The sequence below is a fragment of the Tursiops truncatus genome, chromosome 9 (assembly GCF_011762595.2).
Source record: "Tursiops truncatus isolate mTurTru1 chromosome 9, mTurTru1.mat.Y, whole genome shotgun sequence".
Classification (NCBI taxonomy): domain Eukaryota; kingdom Metazoa; phylum Chordata; class Mammalia; order Artiodactyla; family Delphinidae; genus Tursiops; species Tursiops truncatus.
The window spans coordinates 63,273,064-63,299,018 of NC_047042.1; the positions used below are offsets into that span (position 1 = coordinate 63,273,064).

General features: G+C 35.9%; 1 protein-coding gene across 6 annotated transcripts in view; it reads right to left on the reverse strand.

Moving 5' to 3' along the window:
* Positions 1-25,955, reverse strand: part of DPY19L1 (dpy-19 like C-mannosyltransferase 1) — a 95,833-nt gene that overhangs the window by 21,175 nt on the left and 48,703 nt on the right. For 4 of the 6 annotated variants that reach the window (XM_019925678.3, XM_019925657.3, XM_019925663.3 and 1 more), the window contains exons 9-14: positions 24,461-24,560; positions 22,171-22,248; positions 12,458-12,544; positions 10,266-10,325; positions 9,638-9,718; positions 3,533-3,634 (exon numbers count right to left, since the gene is read on the reverse strand). In XM_019925678.3, the coding sequence (XP_019781237.1) occupies positions 3,533-3,634; positions 9,638-9,718; positions 10,266-10,325; positions 12,458-12,544; positions 22,171-22,248; positions 24,461-24,560 (508 nt within the window). The remainder of the gene's footprint in view (positions 1-3,532; positions 3,635-9,637; positions 9,719-10,265; positions 10,326-12,457; positions 12,545-22,170; positions 22,249-24,460; positions 24,561-25,955) is intronic. The other 2 variants (XM_019925668.3, XM_019925688.3) reach the window with 2 other exon arrangements.

A 25,955-nucleotide genomic window follows, 5' to 3' on the forward strand; every position in this document is an offset into this window, starting at 1 on the left:
TTTTTTTATAGATCTAAACTTTCAAATTTTATTTACTTTTTTGGCCGCACTGAATGGCATGCAGGATTTTAGTTCCCCAACCAGGGATCAAACCCATGCCCCCTGCAGTGGAAGCACAGTCTTAACCACTGGACCACCAAGGAAGTCCCCTAAAATTATTTTATTATTTTAAAAGTTAGACATTTGCTAATAACAGTTAACAATAAATGTAAGTAGTAAGATACAGATGTTTAGTTTAAAAAGGAAGTATGTCAAAATTGTGTTAAAAGTATTTAACAAAATTTAATAAGGAGTTCAAACAATTTTAACATTATATTCTAAAAGTTTATTTAAAAGGTGTTTTTTAAATATTTCTTTTAAAAAGAAAATCATATTAGCATCAGATTTTCAAAGCAACACTTTAGACCAGAAGATAGTAGAGTAATTTATTTAGGATTCTCAAGGAAAGATAGGTGAGCCAAAGATTTTGTATCTAGCCAAACTGACCTTCACACATAAAAGCCACTGATAAAATATTTTGAGCATGTAAAAATTCAGGGATTACTGCTCCCATGAGCCCTTCCTGAGGAATCCACTGGAGAGTAATCCTCACACAGCCAAGAAATGTGTTCTTCGATCCTACAACTCATAGTGTACAATAAAAACAATGATCTACAGAACTACGACAATGACGGGGATATAAAGGTGACAGAAGAGTATGAGAGGTTATACGTGCTGACAATGAAGATACAATGGGACTCTTAAAAATGGGGTAAAAGGGGGAGAGTATATAAGAAGCAAAATAATCTCCCTGATTATAGTATTACAATAAATTAGAAATGGGTGGGAATAGGCATCGGGCAAGAAACGACTAGCTAAGTTCAGTATAACTCCCAGGAGGAAACCAATAGAAGGGACTAAGGTTAATATATACAAGTATTAATATAAAGGAAACAAAATTATAAAACTTCCTCAATGCCAAAAGATACACCAGAGAGAGGGTATGCACAGAACAAATGCAAACCACACAGAGAGAGATGTATGCACGTGTGTGTGTGTTCTATTAGAACTGTAAGTTCTTTTAATATTTCTTGTAATTGTTGATTTTATTCTAAGCATAAAAGTTACATATGCTCATTGTGAAAACTAGAAAATGGAGAAAAAATAAAGGAGACAATGAATTTCACATTTTAATCAGTTATCAGCATTTCCTCCCGGATGGATTGTATGTTCACATTTGCTCATTTCTGCATATGTGGTGGGGGAGGGTGGAGGGGGGATGTGTTTTTGGTGCTGGGAAAGGGTGAGAGCCCTTGGTAACTTTTTTTATTGATTTGAACAAGCTCCTATACTAATTATATTAATCTCTAGTTTCATTTATTATATTTATTGCAAGAATCATCCCAGTCATTTCCTTTTTAATTTTTATAATATTTAATGTACAGATGTTTTAAGTTACATGCAGACAAATCTATTAATCATTCTCATATATGTTTTGCACTTGTATTATGCTCATTAATAATGAAGTTAATATTCATTCAAATTTTTCTCAGATTAATTTTTCAGGCTTCATTTATATTTAACACATTAACTGAAATGAAGTTTGGTGTATAATATGATACAAGGCCTTAAGCTGACTCCCCACCCCAATTCAATTTTTCAAATAATATTCATGAAACAATGCATCTTTTAACCATTTATTGATATATTATGTGGTGCTCTCTTCACTTCATACTAAGTACATACACATAAACATAGTTAAGTACCTACACATGGGTCTATCCAGCATTGTCTGTTTTTGGTCATAATGTTCCTGTTTTGGTATCCCTGTACTTTAAATACTATTGCTTTCCATTTTCATATCTAAAAAGCAAAGATCCCCCTCACTGTTTTAACTTTTTTTTTAGTAGCACAATACAATTAGAATATGATTATTATAGAAAATTTAGAAGACACAAATTACAAAAAAAGTTAATCACTGATTATCTCTCCACCAAAAAAAAAACAATTGTTAAAATTTTGGTCTCTTACACTTTATTCTATGTGTGCTAATTATAGGTCAATAAGATCGGACCATTTTGCTCATCCCATTATACATCTTAAGTGTCTTTCCATATCGGTATGATATCATGTTAAATTTTTCCCTCTTCCCCACTATATGGACGTACCATACAAGAGATGCCCTCTCTGAACTGGCACCGTGCCCTGTCTCTACAGCATCGTCCCTGTGAAGGTACCTATGGAGATGAGGAATGGCAGGCTGGACACAGCTTTGCCATTTTCTTCAAATTGACTGAAGGCATCTTATGCCTCAATAAACAATTTCTTCTATCACATAACTGATGGTTCATACTCTCAGGTTGTAAAGGTGTGTATATCCTCAATAATGTTAAAGGATTTCCACTGAGTCCTAATTTCTCTGTTGATGTCTATACTCTACTTCCTTTACCACCTCCTTGAAAGAGGCTTGATCTGCTATTAAGCGTGCATTTTAAAGCCTTGCAAGATACTTTTCCTTAGTTTCTTTCAGCAGGTTCAACACTATCATTTGTACACTTTTTATCAAAACCATTTGCCAGAACACAGGAAATGAAGACTGATAGGTCACTGGAGCAAACAGTACATCTGCAGGACACGCTCAACTCAGAATGTCTGGTTGGTAAAAGTCTGCTGTGTGCTGCACTCTCCTCCACTGGTCTGTAATTTAGGACATGGGCTGACCCAGTGGGGATCGGGGAAAATGAATGTGTCAACAGAGGACTGTTGGCCACTTCCATATATATACACACACACAGCTTTGAAGAAAAATGTCTGACAGATAATAAAATATCATCATAAATCGGGGCCACATGGGTGGTGTGAAAAAAAGGCATATATATACACGTCTGTTGAACCAAACTAGCTCATAAAGTATTACAAAATGGTATTTAATATAAAATATCTTAAAATATCAAAGTACTTTCCTATGTATCTCCTTTCGTCCTCACAATATCTACCTGTAGCATACTACCAGAAACTAGTAAGCTACAACTCCAAGAATGAGAGCCACTTGTTCAAGAACATCAAGTAATATCGCAGACTTCTGTCTCACTATCCACTAAACTACTCTCTGGTTTCCTTCTAAACACCTGAATATAGTTTTAGGAACAAAATGTTGTTGGAATGAAAAACTTATACTCAATGATATTTCAAAGCAATGAGATCATTCAAACAAACAATCACAAAGTGAGTGGAAACTTAAAAGCTTGAGAGCTTCACTGAACTAATGCTATCCCTAAAAAGAGGCGACTTGAAATGCCTCTGTTTTTACTCAATCCTAAAAACTATTGCTAGACTGAATGCATGTTTCTAAATTATCAAAATAAGAAAAGACTATATATTTCAGGAAGCTGTACTAATGTAAATAGGAATATCTTCCTTTAAGCTGCCAGGTTTTCCTTTTCCTTCAAACTGAGATAAGAGCACAGAGGTAAGAGTCTGAATAACAGGAGCACCCTTTATGAAAAATGAATGGACCAAAAACTAAGGAAAGAAAGGAGAAATCACATCTTACCTCCTTCTCCATAAAATCAAACTCCGCTGCACAGGTATACAGTAAAGTGTCAAAATCCTTGTAACTGAAGAATTTTGATGTTAATAAGTTGCCAATATGAGCCTAGTAAGGAATAAAGGGAGGTACCATTAGATTATGCCGTATATTGTAATAATGCATTTTAATCTTAATAGTACCTAAAAATAGTTTCCACTGCATGACAGAGCTCGCTGTTCCCACACCTGGCTACTTCTGGACCCTCCAACTTCACAGTCTCCCTTCAACTGCTGACAAGTGATAGCTCCAACAACACCCTGCCGTCCACGCTCCATCATCAACATTCCAAAGGTTTTTACCCTTGGGTTTTCCCTGCTCAAGGTGTTAAACCTGGTGAAATACACTACACAGTTATCGGGTAGGCTTGGTAACACACACAGGCATCTGTCAATCACAAAGGGACAACGTGTGATAGAGCAAAGCAAAGCAAACGTTAATTCAGATTTCTGAAAAGCGGTTGGAAAAGACTTTTTGAAAGAAGTAGAAAATGGGCAGGCCTTGGAATAAAACACACTTTTGCCTCACAATCAGCAACTGTGTAATTCTTCATATGTCACCAAGTGCTCACAGTTATATCACCTAACTTACTTCCCACAAGAAGCCATGTGAGGAAGCTGGAATTGTTTTCATTTAACAAATGAGAAAACATTTGCCAAACTTTCAATTCATTATTGTCTAAAAGAGCAAGAAGAGCAAGAACCATAGAAAAGGGGATAAATTATAACTGAAACACATCATGACTAAAACCCTAAACGATACCTAAATGAAGTAGGGGGTCAGGGAGTGAGTAGGAACTATAAAGGGTGATGGGATATGCTGAAGAATCTCAAATGCTCTGTCTCCTGGGGAAGAAATGTATTCTGATAAGTTTAAGAAATCAATAGGAGGGAGAGTACATAGGTCTAAAATACACAAAGTACCTAACCACTGAAAAGGAAAAGAATCTAAAAAGAAAGTAAAATGTTTGGAAAATCTCAAATAAAATGAAAGAAGTAAGTCCTAATATAATGATAACTGCCATAATGTAAAGAGGTTAAATTCACTAACTAAAGGACAGATGCTCAAGTTGGATTTAAGGGGAAAAATTCAATATCATATTATCTACAAAAGACAAACTTAAAAGTATGCAGAAAGGTTGCAGAAAGGTTGAAAACAGACGAAGAGAACAAGATATACCAAATAAAATGAACCAAAGAAATCTGGGTTAGCTACTGTGATGTCTCACAAAACTAAATTCAAACAAAAATATATGAAAAAAGACAACAAAATGACATTATATGCTGATAAAACAAACAGCAAAGCAAGGTTATACATATCACGAACATATAATATTTGCAATTTGCAATTAACAGTATCGATTCAAAGCATATAGAAGAACAACTGAAAAACTCTGTAGGAAGAAAAAGTTGACAGTGTTCATTGGAAATGTTAAATATTTCCCTCTAAAGTAGAAAAAGCAGATAAATGTTAACATAAAATCTGAGCAATATTAATAAGCTCACAAACAGAGAATACAAACTTCACAAAGAGAGACTATATGTTACCCTCAAACACAAGGTTTTTTTAATGTTCACATCCTATGCCACAATAAATCTCAATGAATTTATATAATGCAAATTATTTTTTTCTAATCATAAATGCAGCAAAATTGGAAAATGGTAACTAGGAATGGCTTTAAAAATCCTTTCAGCTAGAAACTAAATAACATAAAGCTTTTTAGGTTAAAAAGAAAGTCGTAAAATAGTTAATTTGTAAGACACACAAAAAAGTACTACTTAGAGGGAAATTTATAGATTTAAAATGCATTTATCAGAAAATAAGAGAGGTGAAAACAAGAGCCAAGCACTTTCCATCAAGCATCAGAAAATGCTACAGAACAATCCCAAAGAAATGAGAAGACAAGAAATGAGGGTGACAGAATTCAATTACAAAGTGCAATACAAGAAAACCAAGGAAGACTTTAAAGAAGTGGTACTTTGAAAATATTAATATAATAAATAGAAAGTAGAAAAAATAGCAAAAAAATAAAAAGCAGGTCTTTACAGATTAATATAATATCAAATCCAAATAAGGAAAATTAAAGAGCATAAAAGCCAATTCACATATATGCAAAAAATTTCAATAAGAATTTTTCGCTAACTGAATTCTACAATAATTTTTTTTTAATTTGATGATATATATGAAATGGGTGAGTTTCCTCTAAAGACATAAAATGCCAAGACTCCTACAGAAAGTGGATTTGTAGTAGAAAAATCTCCCATGAACAAAACTCCATATCCTGAGGGCTTCACTGTCAAATTCTAACAAACCTTTAAGGAAGACATAATATCAATTCTATATAAATTCTCATTAAAAATAGGAGATTGAACATTTCCCAATAATTCTGGAAGGCTGCATTACCTTGAAACTAAAACCAGGCAAAAACATTACAAGAAAATAAAACTGCAGACTAACATTCCCATACATATCAGCAAAAGTCCTTAAAAATATTAGCCAACCAAATCCAGCAATATTTAGAAAAACTAACACATTGTAAACAAGTGAGGTTATCTGAGAAATATAAGGCTGGATCAACACGCAAAAATCAGTGAATATGGGGACTTCCAGATATGGCAGAGGAAGAAGTTAGTAAATCCCCTTTTTCAATAACAACTATGAAATTGGACAAAACTGTCAAAAACCATATTAGGATCAAGTAATTGATCAAAAGGAAAACAAATGGAGAAACATGCATTCACAAAAAAACTGATGAGGGGGCTTCCCTGGTGGCGCAGTGGTTGGGAGTCTGCCTGCCGATGCAGGGGATGCGGGTTCGTGCCCCGGTCCGGAAAGATCCCCATGCCGTGGAGCGGCTGGGCCCGTGAGCCATGGCCGCTGAGCCTGCGCGTCCGGAGCCCACAACGGGAGAGGCCACAGCAGTGAGAGGCCCGCGTACCGCAAAAAAAAAAAAAAAAAAAAAAAAAAAAAAAAAAAAACTGATGAGGGACTTCCCAGGTGGGGTAGTGGTTAAGAATTCACCTGACAATGCAGGGGACATGGGTTCGAGCCCTGGTCCGGGAAGATCCCACATGCTGTGGAGCAACGACACAACTACTGAGCCTGCCCTCTAGAGCCTGCAAACCACAACCACTGAGCCTATGTGCCACAAGTACTGAAGCCCGCATGCTCTAGGGCCCACGTGCCACAACTACTGAGCCCTCATGCTGCAACTACTGAAGTCCACGTGCCTAGAGCCCGTGCTCCACAACAAGAGAAGCCACTGCAATGAGAAGCCCGCACACCGCAACGAATAGTCCCTGCTTGCTGTAACTAGAGAAAGCCCACGCACAGCAACGAAGACCCTATGCAGCCAAAAAAACCAAAAAAAAAAAACTGATGAGCTCTGGGTGGAAATAGTGGGAGTCTGTGGCATTGTTGCTTTGGCCGCTCCCTCCCACCATTACATCACCTCTGCTTCCCCCAGCTTGGTCAGCCCAACGGTCCTACCCGGGTGGGGTTGGCCATGAAAAGCAGAACCTTTGCTACTGCAAGGAGCTGACTTGTTTGGGGGCAGAGAGCAAAAAATTTATGCACCATCAGTAAAAGCATCAAACTCAGGAGGAAATGAAAGGCGGAAATTCACAGTTCTGCCAGCTTAGGGTTACAGTACTCGTTTGGTGAACAGTAGACTGGCAGACTAGCTAGACATTTTACAGAGATTCTGAAAAGGAGACAACCAATGACAGGAGACAAGTTCTCACATCCCTGGTGCACTGGAAAGTTGTCCACAGACGCTGGTGGATCCAAGAGAGCCCAAGCTCTCTACAAATCTATGACTGACTGGGAAGTGGTATGCATATTCATGGGAGATCCAAGGTGGGCATGGCAGAAAGGAAAAGATGAGACAAACTTGTTGTTCAGATGAGAGTTAACATAGTAGGTCTGAAGGGGATCCTTTGAAAAACCTGCTTGCAAGGTTGACCCTTAGCTGGCATCAGGGAACTTGAATTCCGGAAGGCTCCCATCACCCTAAATGATAATAGTGGCTTATACTGAACACCTACATTCTTTCTGGGAGTTTGGAATTTTGATAACGTGCTAGGCAGAGGATGCTTATGTTACCAGCCCCCAATAAAAACCTTGGGGCACTTAGTACTGAGCTTCCCTGGTATACAACATCAGAATTTTACCATGAAAAATGTTGATAGGAGCAAGGATGGGAAATCCAGGATAGACCGAGAAATGCCTCGCTGGGTTCCTAAAGGACAGGAAGTGTGTGTCTAATTAACAGAGAAGGGTGGGTGGAAATGCTTCTCAAGAGCCGTGTGGCCTTGCCATTCTCTTCCTTTGACCAATGTTAAAATTAAGAATTTATTTATAACATTGATGTCCTTGATCAATGTTACAGATTTCTAGAAATACTAAAGCTGCAACTAACTTATTTCTGATTTGGAAATAACTTTTTACAGCATTTTTTTTTTTTTTTTTTGGCCCTGGTGCAACATCGGGCTGTGATAGAAATGACAATAGTCACTTTAACCTGAATTAAAACTCTAACCAGCTTGTCTTCCCCCAATGAGTAGACAGATTCCATAAACCCAGGACTTGGGCTCTTTCCCTTTTCTTCCTGCTCATTCTCTGCCTCCTGGCTGACTCCATCACCACTTAGTGCTCATCTTCACAGTTGACTTCTAGGAGCCTTCCCTGAATCTCCCTGGGTATTCCTGTGGCACTCTATACTTATTTTTTTTAATAAATTTTTTTAAATACATTTTGAATTTTTAAAATTTTATTTTATATTTTTATTTTATTTTATTTTTGGCCATGCCATGTGGCATGCAGGATCTTTAGTTGCCTGACCAGGGGTAGAACCTGTGCCCCCTGCAGTGGAAGCACAGAGTCTTAACCAGTGGACCACCAGGGAAGTCCCACTCTGTACTTATTTTTATCAGAGCTTTCATTACACTGTATTATAGTTGCTAGAAATTGTCCCTGTCTCCCACTAGACCATGTCTTATTCAGTTCTGTATCTCTAGGATGCATTCTACTATCAGGCACATAGCAGGTACATTGAATGAATGAATAAATAAATGCATTTTAGACTATGCTTTTAAACTTTTAAAATGTCTTTCACAGGTTGTAGACCACCCCTTTAATAGCCCATTGTTTTCCATCTTTTTTAAGCAAACAATTCCTTTGTTCATATGAAAACATGTATAAATGTCCACTATGTAAGAGATTAAAGCAAGACTATCCTGGGTGAAGAGGGGCTGGCAGGGGGACTGAGAAGTAGATGGACCCCACCAAAGAGTCCTTGAAGTCCCAGAACTTCACAGAACTCAGTTTCAAAACCACAACTTTAATCTAATACAGAAGGAAGAAAGACCATCAATTAAAATAAATTACAGAAGAAAATATGTGGCTTACTTTACTCTTTCCATGTTGGTTGGTGTCCTGCTCTCTCTTTTAATTTAATTAATGTGCTTACCAAAACATCAAAATAAAATAGGCAATACAAAATTATAGATAGAGTGAATCTCTACGGTTATAAAGCAGAATTCTTCTCATTTTATTTTCTCTCCTACCCAAATACCAAAAAAAAGCAAAACCAATAACAATAATATCTCTTAATAAGACTAACTTGGATTAAATTACCTACAAACCTTTCACAAGCATTGACTAGAAAACTGGAAGAAAAAGAGAATAAGTTATATGATCTATTCTTTAAGAGCCTCTGAAGATGGCATCTTTATCTGTTACAAAAGGGGATTATAAAGAAACCAGAGAAAAATGACTGTAGAGGCCTTAAAATTTGAGCTTAAGTCTCTAGAGCTTTCTTACTTTAAAATTTTAAAATCTTTGTGGAAGACCAATAAAATATGAGAGTTATGTCAAGAAATTAATTTTGGAGAATGGACTACAGACATAGTCATATTTACTCTCTATTGTAGTAAATAGATAAAATAACAGGTGAATAGACTTCACCTTAGAATTTGCCTTAAATAGTAGTACTTTAACAACTCTAGTAATTCATTCTTAGCCTGTTTGATTTATTTCAAGTCTTCCAAGTTTAAGCAAAAATACACTTACATCATCTGCAATGCCAAAGATTTTAGATGTCAAATACTTGAGTATGACAGTTCCAAATAACCAAAAACATCCTTGGATAACCTACAAAAGAAAAATATAGCAAAACAAAACTAAACTGATGCATCATATAGCCATTGCACAGACATAGCCTAGGAAGAAAAAAATAAATGCTTTAATCACACGTGAAGTAACTATCTCTAGATCCAAGAGAAAATGTCAAAAAAAAAACGCACCTTAAATTAAAGAATGTTACTCCAAAATCAAGGGGCTATCATCAAAAAGAAAAATATACACAATCTTGTTGTCAAAATTAATATATTTTATAGCAGATTTATACAGCAATTGCAGTTAAATTCCCCTTCTACTAACAGTTTCTTACACATGCACTGCTCCTCAGAAAAAACATGGGTCATACATAAAACTGAAATTCTTTAACTACCTATCCAATATTAATCTTAACTTGCTTCACAAAAAGAGCAATTTGGCACATTAAAATTGAGCCTTAATATGTTATAAAACTGTTAGATCCTCTGCATTATATAGGATAGTTCCTTGAAAGTAAAACATAAAACCAATGATATATTTTGGAGAAGGAAAAACATATACATTCAAATAGATTGATTCTTACCCATAAACTAAGTTCAGATACATTTACTTTCAGGAAACATGGTTTCATTGCCAGTAAACCCTGCATGCAGAAAATAACATAGCATACAGTTAATACTTATAGACACAAATTCAGGTACCAAAAAAATACTTCTAAATAATAAGACTCTCAAGAATCTAAACTTCAGCACACTTTCAGTGTTTCACATAGAATCACCACAAGCTCATTTGATTTCAAGAAGCCCTGTTTTATCCAGAGTATTTTAGGTCAGTTAGTCACTCTGTAAAGTTGAAAACAGAATCTCCATACGTAAATTTCTATGATTGATTTCTATGACTGGTTCTGATTTACCAAAGAACCAAGAAGTATATAATAATTTCAGAATTTTAGACAGGTGTCTAATAGTTATAAGATTTTCCTTAAGTTAAATATTACTAACTCCTTGAATAAACTACAAATGAGTTTTTAACAGATCAACTAAATACTTCTCCTCTATCAAATCTTATTTCTTTCCAGGTACATAATAGACTCCCAAAGTATAGTACCTATACAGATCTAAATCTACTTCAAACCTGGCAAAAATATGCTTAGAATCAAAACATAAATACATGAACCCAAATTAAATCTTTTCAGAAGTTTCTGAATATCTGAGAACACAAAATGTGTTACGATTGTTTCAAAGTGATAACTAGAAATAAAAACAGGCCAATGTGTGTTTATAGTTAAATATGCAAAAACATGCTATATTCTGTACCTGTTGCCATTATTTATTTGTATACACCAAAATACGTGAAATATGCATAATGCTTAATTCATACCTAAGACACACCTCAGTGTCAAGCACCTAGTAGGAAACCTGACACACTGCAGGTGCTCAATAGAACTGAAGAGAAATTTCCTGCAAAATGTACTTAAGATTAGATTTACTGACAGGAAATCTTCCATTCAATGTACTTGTGTACTGTACACAAGTAACAAGAGTCATGTACTTTACTCTGAGTAATAGCAGGACTTCCCCATGTACATATTTAAATATAGAATTGAGTCCATTGACACATTTCCTAATTACAAACAAAATTCATGACTGTAAGAACTATCACTAATCTCACAGCACAGCAACTCAGTTACTGGGTTTTTGTTTTTGTTTTGTCATTGTTGAGAACACAGCATCACCACATGCTAACTGCTAATTTCTGTGCCTAAGTATACTCAAGTCACACAACCTGAAAAGGGTGGTGGCCCAGATTGGGAAGAGGCATACTCCTGGGAAATGGGATCTTAAATAAATATTACTTGTAAAATCAGACAAAGAAATAGCAGGTTCCAAATCTGTTAATGGGTTCTAGAAATCAAGAAAGACAAAATGATCTGAGTTACTTAAATGATTATTCAAGAAGTAGAAACCATTTCAGTTAAGACAGTGCAGTGTGCTTTTTCATCTTCAAAAAACCAGCCTAATCCTAAAGCACATGCATGTTAAATATAAGGAATAATTTTTTTCCTCTTAGGTTTGCAAAACATTGTAATGGAGAAACCCACCGGCAAAAAAAAAAAGAGTAACCACCTCTGGAAGTCCTTAAATTTAGAGAGACTTATATTTAGAAAGTCATCCTGCCAAAAGTGGCAGAAGGAGTTAGATAACCTTTTACCTTTTGCTCTAATTCTATAAGACAGTCTCCCCATAGTCTAAATCTGTTCTTGGTAGTGATCTAGTAAAATATAACTGAATCATCACCTGATTTAAACTATCTGAATAATTCAAATAGACACGAGGGGAAAAAACTAAAAATATAAGGCCTTGAGCCTCTGATCACAGTGGAACAAGGAGAGACTGCTTGAGATGCCAGAGGGAGGAAAGGGGGTCAGAAAGTAGAGCAGGAGTAGGATAAACACTGAAAAGAGGGGAGGAAACAAGAAAAAGACGAAAGCATAGAAACCATTCTAAAATGAACTCCAGGACCAAAAGTCAGGTGACAGAAAAGATGAGGAAAGGACAGATTAGGACTGTGAAACAAAGCACTATGTTTTCCAGTATTAACTTTTGTTGTGTTTCTTTGGAAACGAGAACTTAAATACATTATCACATATAGATGTATTCAGTAAGACACTTGAAACAGTTCTTGTAGAAAATCCCTCACGAATCTCAAGCCAGTGATAAAGAAACTGGTAAACCATTAGTTTCAAAAACAGACATTTACTTAAGGAACACTTACCCAAATAATTACCAAAGAGGAAGCATAATAAGAAGTTAATAACATTGAGTTTCCAAACATCAAAACAAAACAAAGTGCAAGAGAAATCTGGAAAAATCCAAGAAAAATGTAATTAATACACAGAAAACAAAAAAAATGATTTTATTCTGAAAATTGCACATGCCCATGATAAACAAAATTCAAACTGTTCAAAAGAGAATATACAAGGAAAACAGCCCGAATTCTATGCCACACTTCAAAACCCCAGAGATCACCACCACCACCAATTTTCTGTGCATCCTTATAGACATTCACATGTACAAATTCCAGTTTATAATTTTTTTTTTTTAAAGAATCGATTTTATTTATTTTTGGTTGTGTTGGGTCTTCGTTGCTGTGCGTGGGCTTTCTCTAGTTGTGTCGAGCGGGGGCTACTCTTAGTTGCGGTGCGCGGGCTTCTCATTGTGGTAGCTTCTCTTGTTGTGGAGCATGGGCTCCAGGTGCACAGGCTTCAGAAGTTGTGGCACATAGGCTCAGTAGTTGTGGCTCGCGGGTTCTAGAGCGCAGGCTCAGTAGTCGTGGCACATGGGCTTAGTTGCTCTGTGGCATGTGGGAATCTTCCTGGACCAGGGCTCGAACCCGTGTCCCCTGCATCAGCAGGCGGATTCTTAACCACTGTGCCACCAGGGAAGTCCCCAGTTTATAATTTTTTAAAACCACAAATGGAAACTTGGCCCAGAAGCTATGCTATTGCTTGCTTTTACTCCCAGTCTGTTTCAAAGAGCTTTACCTATCAATTCAAACCAATCTAACTCATTCTGTTGAATAACTGAAAAAAGTACTCCACTCTAGAGATGTACTACAGTCCTCTGACTACTTCTGAAAACTTAAGTGCTTTCCAGTTTTGTTTTGTTTTGTTGTTAGTTTTGTTTTTCCTATTACAAACACTGCTATGAAAAACACCCTTATTTATGTCTTATGTACATGTCAACACATTTATGGGATAAATTACTATCATGGAATTAATGAATCAACAATACACATATTTTAAAATTTGAGAAAATACTGACAAATTGCAATACAAAATATTGTACTCTCCACCAATAGGGCATGAGAGTTCCTGCTGATACGCACTCCTGCCAACACCGTGTATTATTCTTTCAAATATTTGCCAATCTAATCCAAAAAAAGATGTTGCCTCATTGTTTCATTGTTCCATTCTTTTATTAGTGGGTGAGACACAGCATCTTTTCTTCTATTTACTGTTTATATTGTTTTGTGTGTACATGAATTGTCTATTCCTAGTGCCCATTTTTCTATTGGGCTTTGGTATTTTCCTTAAGCACTCTCTTCATATATGATAGAGCATAACTCCTTACCAAGCAAACATATTATAAATATTTTCCCAGTTCACTTTTATCTTTCTTTGTAGTATTTCTCTATTGTAGTTGCTTTCTACATTTTTATGTTAGTCAGTTTTTCATTCATTTCCTCTAAGTCTTCAGGATTTAACTCCATTATTAGAAAGCCTTTAAAAATAAAAGAATCCATGTTTTCTTCTGGAAGTTTTATTTTTGATCCACATATATAAATTTCCATATGAATTTTATAATCAGCCTAAGTTTCAAAAATTGACATTTTTATTAGAATTGTCGTATTCTACAAATGTACATTGCATTATATTTTAGTTACATCTGTCCAATATTGAATCTTTACATCTGAAAATAATACATGTTGTTTCCATTTCCTTTTTTTTTGGCCACACCATGCGGCTTGCAGCTTCTTATTTCCCAGACCAGGGATTGAACCCGTGCCCCCTGCAGTGGAAGCACAGAGTCCTAACAACTGAACCACCAGGGAATTTCCTGTTTCCATTTCTTTAAGTCTTCTTTTACCTACATCAGTAGAAGTATAACGTTTTCTTTATATAGATCCTGCATATTAAGTTTATTTCAAAGTATATTACTTGTTTTGCTATTATATCAGAAATCTTTTCATATTTTCTGATTTTTTATATTTAAAAAAGTTACATTAAGTATGCATAAATGAATATAAACTTTCATTGTTTCTAGTAGTAATTAGTTCATTAATTTGGGTTTTTTAAGTATTCAAAAGCATACTTACAATGATACTTTTACATCTTATTTCCTCTTATTTTTTAGTCAATTTTATTAGTTAATATTTATGCAACAATGTTAAGAGTGGCAGTAGGCATATTTGTCAAGTTTCTGGCATTAATGGGAATAGTTCTACTGATTCATCATTTTGTGTGATACTAGCTTTTGGTTTAAGGTATATGTATGTATTAAAAGTTCAGTGAAATATCCACCTATTTTCATTTAATTAAGATCTTAAAAATCAGAAACAGATGTTGACCTTTATCAAATGCCATTACAATATCAAAGGAAATGATCACATTGTTGATCTTTTTAAAATCTATTAATGAGATATATTATGTTAACATAATTTCTAATAATAAGCCAATCTTGCATTCTTGGAATAAATTTACCGTCACGTTACTTTTTTCTTATATGCTTACTAAATGTTAACTGCCCAGGTCCTTGGACTCTTTAACCAATAGAAGTTGATAAGAGGCCAGATGAGAATTTCAGGCAATGCTTAATCAGGGCTCATGCTGCAGCACAAGGGAGTGAAAGCGAGAAAAAGGTACCCCTGCCCACTCCCAGAGAAGAGCTGCTTGGATCCTTACATGGGGTAACAATGGGGGTGGACCCATGGGCTGGGCAGGAGGCCTAACTTAGGTGGTCTGTCCATGCCCTTGGAGGTGCTATGTGCAGGAATCATGTGCAGTACCCTGCTTTTTGCTCCCAGCACCTCAAAAACTTGTAGTTTATTTCTGGCCTTTTTGTATCCTGTTGCTCATAATTGCTCCAACTGTGCATGGTGTAGTTATTTTAGTCACTTATAGTTTCTTTGTATCTTATTGCTCAACGGAGACTTTTGTCCACGTGCAAGCACTCCAGTAGAAGATTCCAGGTCCCAGCCTATCTCAAATGGATAAGGAACCAAATTCTCAAAATTTTATAACAATAGCCTTTTTCCTTAAGTGCCACAATTTAAAACCAACTTTAAAATTTTCCCAATCAATTTTGGCAGAAACTAGCAAAATATCATCACTTTGAATAAACAGATTCATAACCAAGAATCAGGCAAAGCACTGCTAAGGGTATTCAAGAGAAATATAAGGTAGTATTAAGAAAGGATGTGTCAAGGGTCTGGAGAGATATTTGGGGTCCATTTTCCCAATTTTTTTCCCACTGTTCAAGGTTTATTTATTGTTTTAGTTGGTATAACACTTAGATAGTTGGCTGCATTATTTATGTCGATTTTTCTTTTTTACATTACATGGCAATGTACACTATTCTGATACATATGGTACATAAAATAAGATTCTTTAGAACAGTTATGCACAAGACATGCAATACTGGATTTATAATCAATCCCAGGATGTGATTAATTGGAGAAAAAAAAGTTGGACTTGGCATCTTGGCTAAAGGAACCAGCAGTTATATAACACAGAGTTAAATACACATCTGGTTTGAAGGGCAACTGCAGCATCTGCAACATTGTCAGTGGTACCTCTTGAGGAAGTAGAACTATTTTACACGAACCAATTTAGGACCACACAAGATAGTGACGTGCAGCATCAGAACACAGCTGCAGGGTTTTATGAACCATTCCTATTGCTAACGTTAGGAAATTGATGTTCTTCCTAGGCTGTCTTAACATTACTGCTTTAGTCACAGATCAGAAATAAAGGACAATATGCACAACCTCCATTCCCAACTCTGGTAACTTCTCTGCTCAAACTCTCTAAGGGCTTTGATTCTCACTTCAAGGAAAAACCAAAGACCTTTCAAAGACTTACACGACCCTATAGAGTCTGCCCACTAACCTCTGGGACCTCATTTCTAATGACCCCTTCCCTTCTCACTCAATCCAGCCACACTCTGCAGATTCTAGAACACACCAGTATATTCCCACCTCAGAGCACTTATGCTTGCTGCTTCTTTTAACCTAATGGATGCTCCCTCATCTAACCCCATGTAACCTTCTCAGTGAGGCCTTCTTTTCTCACTCTTTTAAATTACCACCTCCCCTACCTACTCAGTAAATCCCACTCTCCTTGTCTGCTTTGTTTTCCGTAATAGTGTTTATTCCCATTTAACATACTGTTTATCTTATATATTTGATTTATTTCTGTCTATGTACACTAGAATATAAGCTCCACGAGGGAAGAGATTTTTTAAATTGTTTTTATCACTGTTGTATGCTAAGGGCCTAGGAAATGTTTGACAAACAACTGGTGCTCAAAAACATCGGTTAATTTAAATGTGAAGAATAAAATTTGAGGAGTATTATACTGAGAAAATTGAGAACTTAGAAGGTACATAATGAAAGAGATATTACAAGTTATTTTAGTATCTATATCTTTTTTGAGTATCTATATTTTAGCAGATTAAAAAAAGAAAACACTGTGAACTTCATGTCATGTGACATGTGAACTTCATGTGACATGTGAACTTCATGTCAATGAATTTTAAAACTGAGATGAATGGGAAAATTCCTAACAACATAAAAGTGCTAAAAAATGACTTAAGAAAAAATCTAAATTGTCCTATTATCATTAAACAACTTAGATCACAAATTTAAAATCTGTCCACAAAAAAAAAAAATAACAGGTCCATATAGTTTAACAGGCAAGCTCTGCCAAACTTTCAGGGAATATTCCTCCCAATCTTACAAAAAATCTACCCCAGACAGAGAAAGTAGAAACAATTTAATTCTATGGGGCTAGAATAAATCTGGTATCAAAATCAGGCAAGTGTAGCTGGAGGATTCTGGAGAAATGGCAGCATAGGGAGCACTACGAAGAATCTGTCTCCCCACCCAGACAACAAATGCAACTTGACAAACTATCTGATGGAACTATTTTGGAACTCGGGCATCTATCAAAACACACAACTTCCAGGAGAACCCCTAGATGGCAAATTGTAGTCAATTTCAGTAAACTTTAGCTCTTAGCTCACCAACAGCTATCCATCCCTCATAAATCAGCCCTAATGCAAACAGTCATGCATGAGTTTAAAAACAGACAACGAAAGCAAAATCACAGCAAGTGGAGCCAACCTAAAAAGCTTCTGCACAGCTAAAGAAACAATCAATGATAAGAAGAAGCAACCTACAGAATGGGAGAAAATATTTGCAAACTATATACCAGCTACAGTTAATATCCAAAATATACAAGGAACTCTTACAACTCAGTAGCAAAAAACCCCAAAATAATCTGATTAAAAAATGGGCAGGGCTTCCCTGGTGGCGCAGTGGTTGAGAGTCCGCCTGCCGATGCAGGGGACACAGGTTCATGCCCCGGTCTGGGAAGATCCCACGTGCCGCGGAGCCGCTGGGCCCGGGAGCCATGGCCGCTGAGCCTGCGCGTCCGGAGCCTGTGCTCCGCAATGGGAGAGGCCGCAGCGGTGAGAGGCCCGCGTACCGCAAAAAAAAAAAAAAAAAAAAAATGGGCAGAAGACCTGAATTGATGGTTTTTCCAAGAATGACATACAAATGACCAACAGGTACATGAAAAGGTGCTCGACATCACTAATCATTAGTAAATGCAAATCAAAACCACAATGAGACATCACCTCACACCGGTTAGAAAGACTTTTATCAAAAAGCCAAGAGATAAGTATTAGTGAGGATGTGGAGAAAAGGGAACCCTTTTCTCCACTGTTGGTGGGAATGTAAATTGGTACACTACGAAAAGAGTATGGAAGTTCCTTGAGAAATCTGCAGAGCAGAAATAGAGACACAGATGTAGAGAACAAACGTATGGACACCAAGCGGGGGAAAGCCGTGGGGGGCTGGGTGGATGAATTGGGAGATTGGGATTGACATGTATACACTGATGTGTATAAAATGGATGACTAATAAGAACCTGCTGTATAAAAAAATAAATAAAATTCAAAAAAAAAAAGAAATTAAAAATAGAACTACCATATGATCCAGCAAATCCACCTCTGGGTATATACCCAAAAGAAACAAAAACAGGATATCAAAGATATATCTGCACTCCCATGTTCATTGCAGCATTAGTCACAACAGCCAAGACATGGAAACAGGGTAAGTTTCTATCCATGGACAAATGGATATTGAAAATGTGGTATATATACACAATAAAACAGTATTCAGCTATAAAAAAGAAGGAAGCCCCTGCCATTTGCATCAACATGGATGGATCTTGAGAACATTATGCCAGGCAAAGTAACCTATTCTGGAAAAGACAAATAATGCATGATTCCACTTATACAAGGTACTTAGAGTAGTTAAAAGCATAGACAGAGGACGCAGAATGAGGGTTTCCAGGGCTTGGGGGGAGGAAGGAGAATAGGGAGTTATAACTCTATAGGGTATAGAGTTTCATTTTTGCAAGATGAAGACTTGTGGAGATAGACGGTGGTGATGTTTGCACAGCAATAAGAATGTACTTAATATCACTGATATATAAACTTAAAATGCTTAAGACAGTAAATTTTATGTGTATTTTATCACAATAAAAAAATGGAAAAAATTTTTGGAAACAATTCCATATTTTTTTCCTTTTTAACTATAGGGATTTAGGAGTTTATAAAGCAACTATGGATAATAAGTGACTAGTTCCATAGTCAGTAAGTGACATAATAAAGTGTGTATAATTTACCCAGGATAGGTTCTACTACAAACTAAACCTGTGTAATGTTAGTACTTTTATAACTATAACTTTGAGTCAAAGTCCTCATTGATAGTTGCCTATGTGACTGTGTGATTGACAGACTCTAAATGCTTAACAATTACTTGAATTTTTATTGCTATGTAAAAAAAAAAACATATTAAACAGTTTGGGGAAAAAACTCAAGTCTAAAAAAGGATAAGTACTGTCCAATACCATTCATGAGATTTAAAACCCTAACAAAATAGCAAATGAATCCAGCAATATAATTAGTATAAAAATTGTTTAGTCCAGAAAAGCATGGTTTCTTAATGTAAAAAATCAATTAATGTAATTCACCACAGTAACATATTAAAGAGGGAAAAATACAGAGGATCATCTAGACAGATGCAGAAAAGCATTTGATGAAGCTGAGCCTTTATTAATTTCTTTGAAAAAGTGTTCAAAGCGTAATGAGGACATGTTAAAAGAACAAAGAAGCCAGCAGGAAGTAGCTGGCCAAATCAGGAACAATTCAAGCATCAAAGCAAATAATGAAAATAGGGGATTACATTGCAGTGAATAAAACAGATGCCATTTTTTCCTTGGACATAAGAGAAAAACTGATGAAAAGTCTGAATAGGAGTGACACAAAAAAGGAAACACAAAGGGCCCATAAACATAAGAAAAGATGTTCAACTTTATTGAAAATCAGAGAAAATGTAAATTAAGGCCATAAGATACCATTTTATACTCTCCAAATTGACAAAATAAAAAAAAGATATAGGATAAGAAGAAGTGTTATACGTTACTGTTCAAAGTAGTCTAATCATTTTTGAAAAACAATGCAACATTAAATTGTGAGGTTGAACATGTATTTAATTTACCACCTAAAAATTCTACTACTATGTAAATACCCTAGAGAAACTCAATATATATTCCCCAGGAGGTACGTGTACACCATTATACATAAAAGGAAAACAGCTAAATGTCTTTCAACAAGAATATGGATAAATATATCATGTTGTATTTATACAATGCAAAACATAAAGCAAAGAAAATGTCTGAACTCCAGCAACATACAAATTTCAAAAATCTGAGTGAAAACTTATGTCTCACAAAAAGGATACCATTTTATAAACCTTAAAAACAATACTAATATTTAATAATAAAAATATATTATTTAGGAATAAGTAGATGGTAGAGTCATAAAGAAAAGCAAGTTAATTATAATTTTAAAAGTCAGGATAGTGGTTATGTCCAAGAGAAGTGAGGAGATGTGTTCGGGACACACAGGGCTTCAAAGTAATGATGGTTCCATTTTTCAATTGTAGGGTAGGCTCATGGTTGTTCATTTTAGAACTCTGTCCATAACTTCTCTATATGTTATAAATGTCCTATTTATATGTATCAATTATTAGAGAATAAAAAGGTATATGGGGCTTCCCTGGTGGCACAGTGGTTGAGAGTCCGTCTGCCGATGCAGGGGACACGGGTTCATGCCCTGGTCTGGGAAGATCCCACATGCCGCGGAGCGCCTGGGCCCATGAGCCATGGCCGCTGAGCCTGCGCGTCAGGAGCCTGTGCTCCGCAACGGGAGAGGCCACAACAGTGAGAGGCCCGCGTACCGCAAAAAAAAAAAAAAATATGGCTGTAGTATAAACCCTGACAGTTGGGGATTTTTTCTTCTTCGTAATACAAGTGTCTGACTTAAAGCTTTTATTGCAATCCACTCCAAACATGGCTATCTCTTGAATAAACATATTGCCAGCCACATGACTAGATAAAGGGTCAGGCCACCTGCCCCCACTGAGGCTCCTTTGTTTTAGAGATCTTGATTAACTTCAACAACTGACCTTTGGGCCAGTTTTTTTCTCTTCCTGTGATGTAAATTCCCACTCGTATGTTTTAAATTCACCCAAAAAAAAAAAAAAAAAGAGCCCTCAAAATCCTAGGCCCCCATCCTGGACCCCAGTAAAGGCAGAACTCCAGGGCATGCTTGTTCCCTAACTCTCCCATGCCTCCCCCCACACCCCACGACCTAACTGTGTGGTCCCAGGTGTGCTGTGTAATTTCCAGGTCCTGTAAGTAATAAACCTTGGTTTTTTTCAAAGTTTCCTGAAAATTATTGCTGAAGGGCATCTTGCAATCATAAGAACCACAAGTGCCTGTCCAACCACAACATTGTTATTGATAGGTTGAGACCAGCACAAAACAACAGCATGCTGTAATTACATTAAAATTATAGGAAAAAGAAAATATCAAAATTGTAAGAACTAATGACAGAGAAGACAAATGTTTTTAAAAATCAATATTCATCAAAATCAACCATCCAGCCTTAAGACCTTTGCCCTGGCTATTTCATCAAGCTAGAATATTCTTCTCCATGACATCTACTTAGCTGACTCCCTCTCCTCCTTCCAATCTTTGCTCCACTACCCCCTTCTCAATAAGCCCTCCTCCGACCTCCTCATGTGACACCTCAATCTCCCATCCCTTGACACTTGGCCAACCTGACCTCCTTGGGGTACCATGACTTGTCCTTTTCCATAGCCCTTACCACCTTCTAACATACTATATAATTTACCCATTTACTATGTTTATTATTTATCCATTTCTTCTCCCTCCACTCTTTTAGGATGTAATCCACATATACGCTGGGATCTTTGCAGTTTTATTCACTGATATGTCCCACATGCCTGGATAGTTTGTGCTCAATAAATGAATATTCCACTTCATTTTAACAGAAGGCTCCTGGATAATATACCATTCCATGTTTCTCTTTCACGAATTACCTCTTTTGCTGATAATATATAAGTTGGGCACAAATTCAAATCAGATAATTAAATTTTCTGGGTGGCCTATTTAAAACAAGGTCTGTTAATTATATCACAGTTTTTGAATAACACTTGTTTTATTTATGGAATTATGTCAAAACTAGTTGCAACCATGAATAAATAAAATACTAATCAGGAGTTTGTTTTAAGGTCAAGGTAAATGGGAAAAAAAAATTAAAAACCATTACCATGTGCATGTAAATGATCTTCCGTAATTTGCATATATCAATGTATCCCACAACATATACTGCAAATAATGATGCAATCTGAAATTTAAAAAGAAGTTATATTAAAATTATATATATAATGAATAGATTAAAAAATTAAGAAAAGATTATCTTTATTTTGCCTCAAATTTATATTTATATTGAAAGTAAGTTCTTTAGTTACCCTGTTACCTGCTAATTTATTATTTATTATGGTCAATATATTAATATAGCACATATCAGTTGATTTTTCTCTTCCATTCACATCTCTCTCAATTAACCATGTAAATTATCTACTTTACGGATTATCCAAACAATACTCCTTTTAATGTCAGAGTGACTCTACTGCCAACATGTACAATTACAAAGTGCCTTGCTCAATCAAAAAATATAAAAATTTAATTATAACGTGACAATACATAATTGGGGAAAGTACATTAAACTAAAAAATAATTATATAATGCGTGTGTGTGTAAAAATACACTGAGTTCTGCTTGTTAGTCAGTCTTTACGAGTATCTCCATTAGTGCTTTCTTTCATTTATACAAATATTCAAGTGTTGGGCATAATCAAATTTATCAAATTTCAAACTAGAAGTACTTTCACTACAAAGGTATTTTTAATTTTTTTAACAGTTTTGAAGAAAACTGTGTATGTATTTACCAAAAATTCTAAGAGTACTGGAGTTATTTATATGCATTAATTCATTATATGAATTAATTGATTAAATAATTTACCTCAGTAAAGTATAGAGAGGTATTATGTCAAACAATGCCTCTCCACCTTTCTTCATGGAAAAAGCAATTCAAATTAAATTCCACGCTTCTCCTACTACACAAATATGGTTTAAACAAATGGCAAAACAGCTGAAACTTAAACATGTAACTTAAGTTCCATTCATCAAGTTTTTTGTCTCCAAATAATCTACAACAAATTTTCCCAGTAGCAAGAAAAAGAAGGTCTCCCTTGACCCAGATTTCCCCATGGGGAACGTGGCACTGCTGAGTGACAGATATGACACAGTAACTGTGGAGAAGTGTGTTGTTATTCAATGTAAGCCCGACAGAGGAGCACAGTTCTGCCTACCCTCACTCCATGCACCTCCCCCCAGCTCCTCCCCCTCCCGCACCAAAAAAACAAAAACTAAAACAAAAAGCAGGCCATCTCCAATAAGTGAAAGGATAGGAACTCTCCCTTTCCACTCCAGGGGCTAAGCAATACACAGCAGGCCTACAGGGTAGAATCTTATGGAGTGACCCTCAGGGACATTTTAAACCAGAAACATTTAAAATGTCCTCAAACTAAAGAAGACAAAGGAGTCTAAAAGATAAGATCAAAGAAAGAATGAAGTACAAATAGAGCCTCTTTAAAAAAAAAAATGATAGAAGCAGCAAACTTGATGTCTTAAGTAGCAGGTAATGTGTTAAGACTCTTACATACATGACCCCATCTGATCCTAAACGCAACCCAATACAGTAGGGTCTTTCATTTTCTCTACTTCATAAATGAGACAACTGAAACTAAGAAAAGTTATGCAGTTTGTCCAACTCAAGCAGCCAGTGAATAGAGTTAGGACACAAATCCAGGTCTGACTTCATTTCTCAAGCAAGACATCTCAAAGAACATTAAAAAGCGACTCTTATACTGCTTTATACGAATATGAACATGGCCAGTATAAGAAAGAAGTAGAAACAGTGGTGGCAGGGAGAAATGAGCACACATTTTACTCCCTCTCTCAATAAGCGACCTTTACCTTGCTTTATAGACCTCTATCTGAAGGGAAAGAGACAGACAGAGTACGTGGAAAGATGATACATATATTACAGGCTGGTAAGGGAGTTATATAAAACATAAATTGTTTAGCTATTTTTCCTATGTTATCCTATGTGTATTTATCCTATGTGTAAGAAAGTCCAGTTATTCACAAAAACATTTTACTTAAGATAAATACTACAGTCTCCTTAAGAGAAATACTTAATGTTATAACACTAGTTCTCTTTTAAGCAAACTAACATTTTGCATTTTGAAAAAAGATAAGCATTCTTATAAACTTGAGTTCAATAAATGCACTCTACTAGTAAGTAAATAATTAACACCCATTAATAAGTAAATCATGTATTTCCCTACCCCAAAATTTCTTTCAAAATATGGACTAAAAAAGCTTTTTAGGACTTAGAATCATATAACATCTCAGTTCTGTAATTTTAGACAAATGAGTTCTCATAATCAAGCTCACTAAGCTTAATTCGTTTTAAAAATGTAAGCACCTTACCTGAGTAAGAAGTACAAACTGAGCAAACTGCCATGGAAGCATAAAAAACACATTGGAAATGCAGAGTGCAATCAAGCTTCCTCTGTAAAGTTTTGTAGCCCTTAAAAAGATAAAATAAGTAAGTTTAACCAGAAAATATTCTAGCATGGCTCCAAACCACTGCAAATTAGAATCTCTAAACATGATCTGGTTATAACATAAACCAGATATATAACGAACCAGTGGATTAGAAATTATACCTCCTGACACTCAATTACAACAATTTCCTGTGAAAAGTAAATCCCCAATATAACTGTAAAAAACAAAGCTTTCCAAGGAGAGAGAGAGCACCTAGGTCAGTGTATCCATTGAGATTTTTCAAACTATATTTTGGTGAATTCATAACCAAACGTATTTAAAGCTGCATTCAATAGATTCATTTGGAGAGACAAACGATGTCTATGAAAAAATCACAGAAGTAGCAGATTCTAAGTGCTAAGTATTCTGCAGACAAGCAAGCAAGTATTCAGGATACAGGCTGAGCAGCTGAGGGAGGTTTTGTGGCGGATATGGGATAAAAGTTGGGTCCTGCACAGGTAGGACACAGAAAAGAGGCAATGGCAGGAGCCCTTCTGGAGTCACATTCAGAGGCTTTGCTTTGGTCCTGACTTGTATGCAAGGGATTTTTAGGAGGGTGAGGTGATTCTCTCATGCTAGTTTTAAGAAGTACTTTTCTCCTAAATCAGTGAACCACTGTGAAGCCCCCAACATGCCTAACATCTTCACTGTGGCTGTTATTAGGTGATTTATACAAAACTGAATTTCTAAAAATACTTAAAATTCAAAATTGGACAAAACCAATTTGTTAGGATAAAATATCTTTTTAACCTTATTTGTAAATGATTTTTAGCATTAGGAAAAGTCTATTCTAGCTTTATAACAGTATCCTTAGTACCTGCAGCCCACATGAACATTGCTCAGCTTCTTCCTGGCTCACTCAAGGCATTCACCTCTCTACCACCTCACATCAAGAGATGTCAACTCTAGGTGGAAACCGAGAACTAGAGGAAATGGCTGCTCTACCAAAGAGAGAGAATTCAGTAATAAAGATGAATATCAGAAGACTTAAAAGACCACTAGAAATTAGGCTGTCATCCTTCAGAAGAAAGGTAAGAAGTTTACCACAACTCTAGGAAAGGAGGATGTGCTTTTCCCCAGCAAAAAGGACTGCAGTTGCCAAGAAAGCAGAAGGAAGATGTCAACTAGAGAAAAACAAGGAGAATGATAAAAGCCCTTGAAGGAAGGAAATTCCCTTACCTAACACTTTTTTATAAAAACCAAAAGTAAAGACAAGAATGAGGAGGTGGATGAGGCTGAAATGACAATGATTAGGAGGCTAAAGAAAACATAAAGAGCTTACCACAAAAGCACGTGACAAACAAGACAAAAGAACCTAACAGAACTCAGTCCCTGAAGCCAAGAAACAGGAGTTGGAGTAGCTCCACTTTGGTCAGTA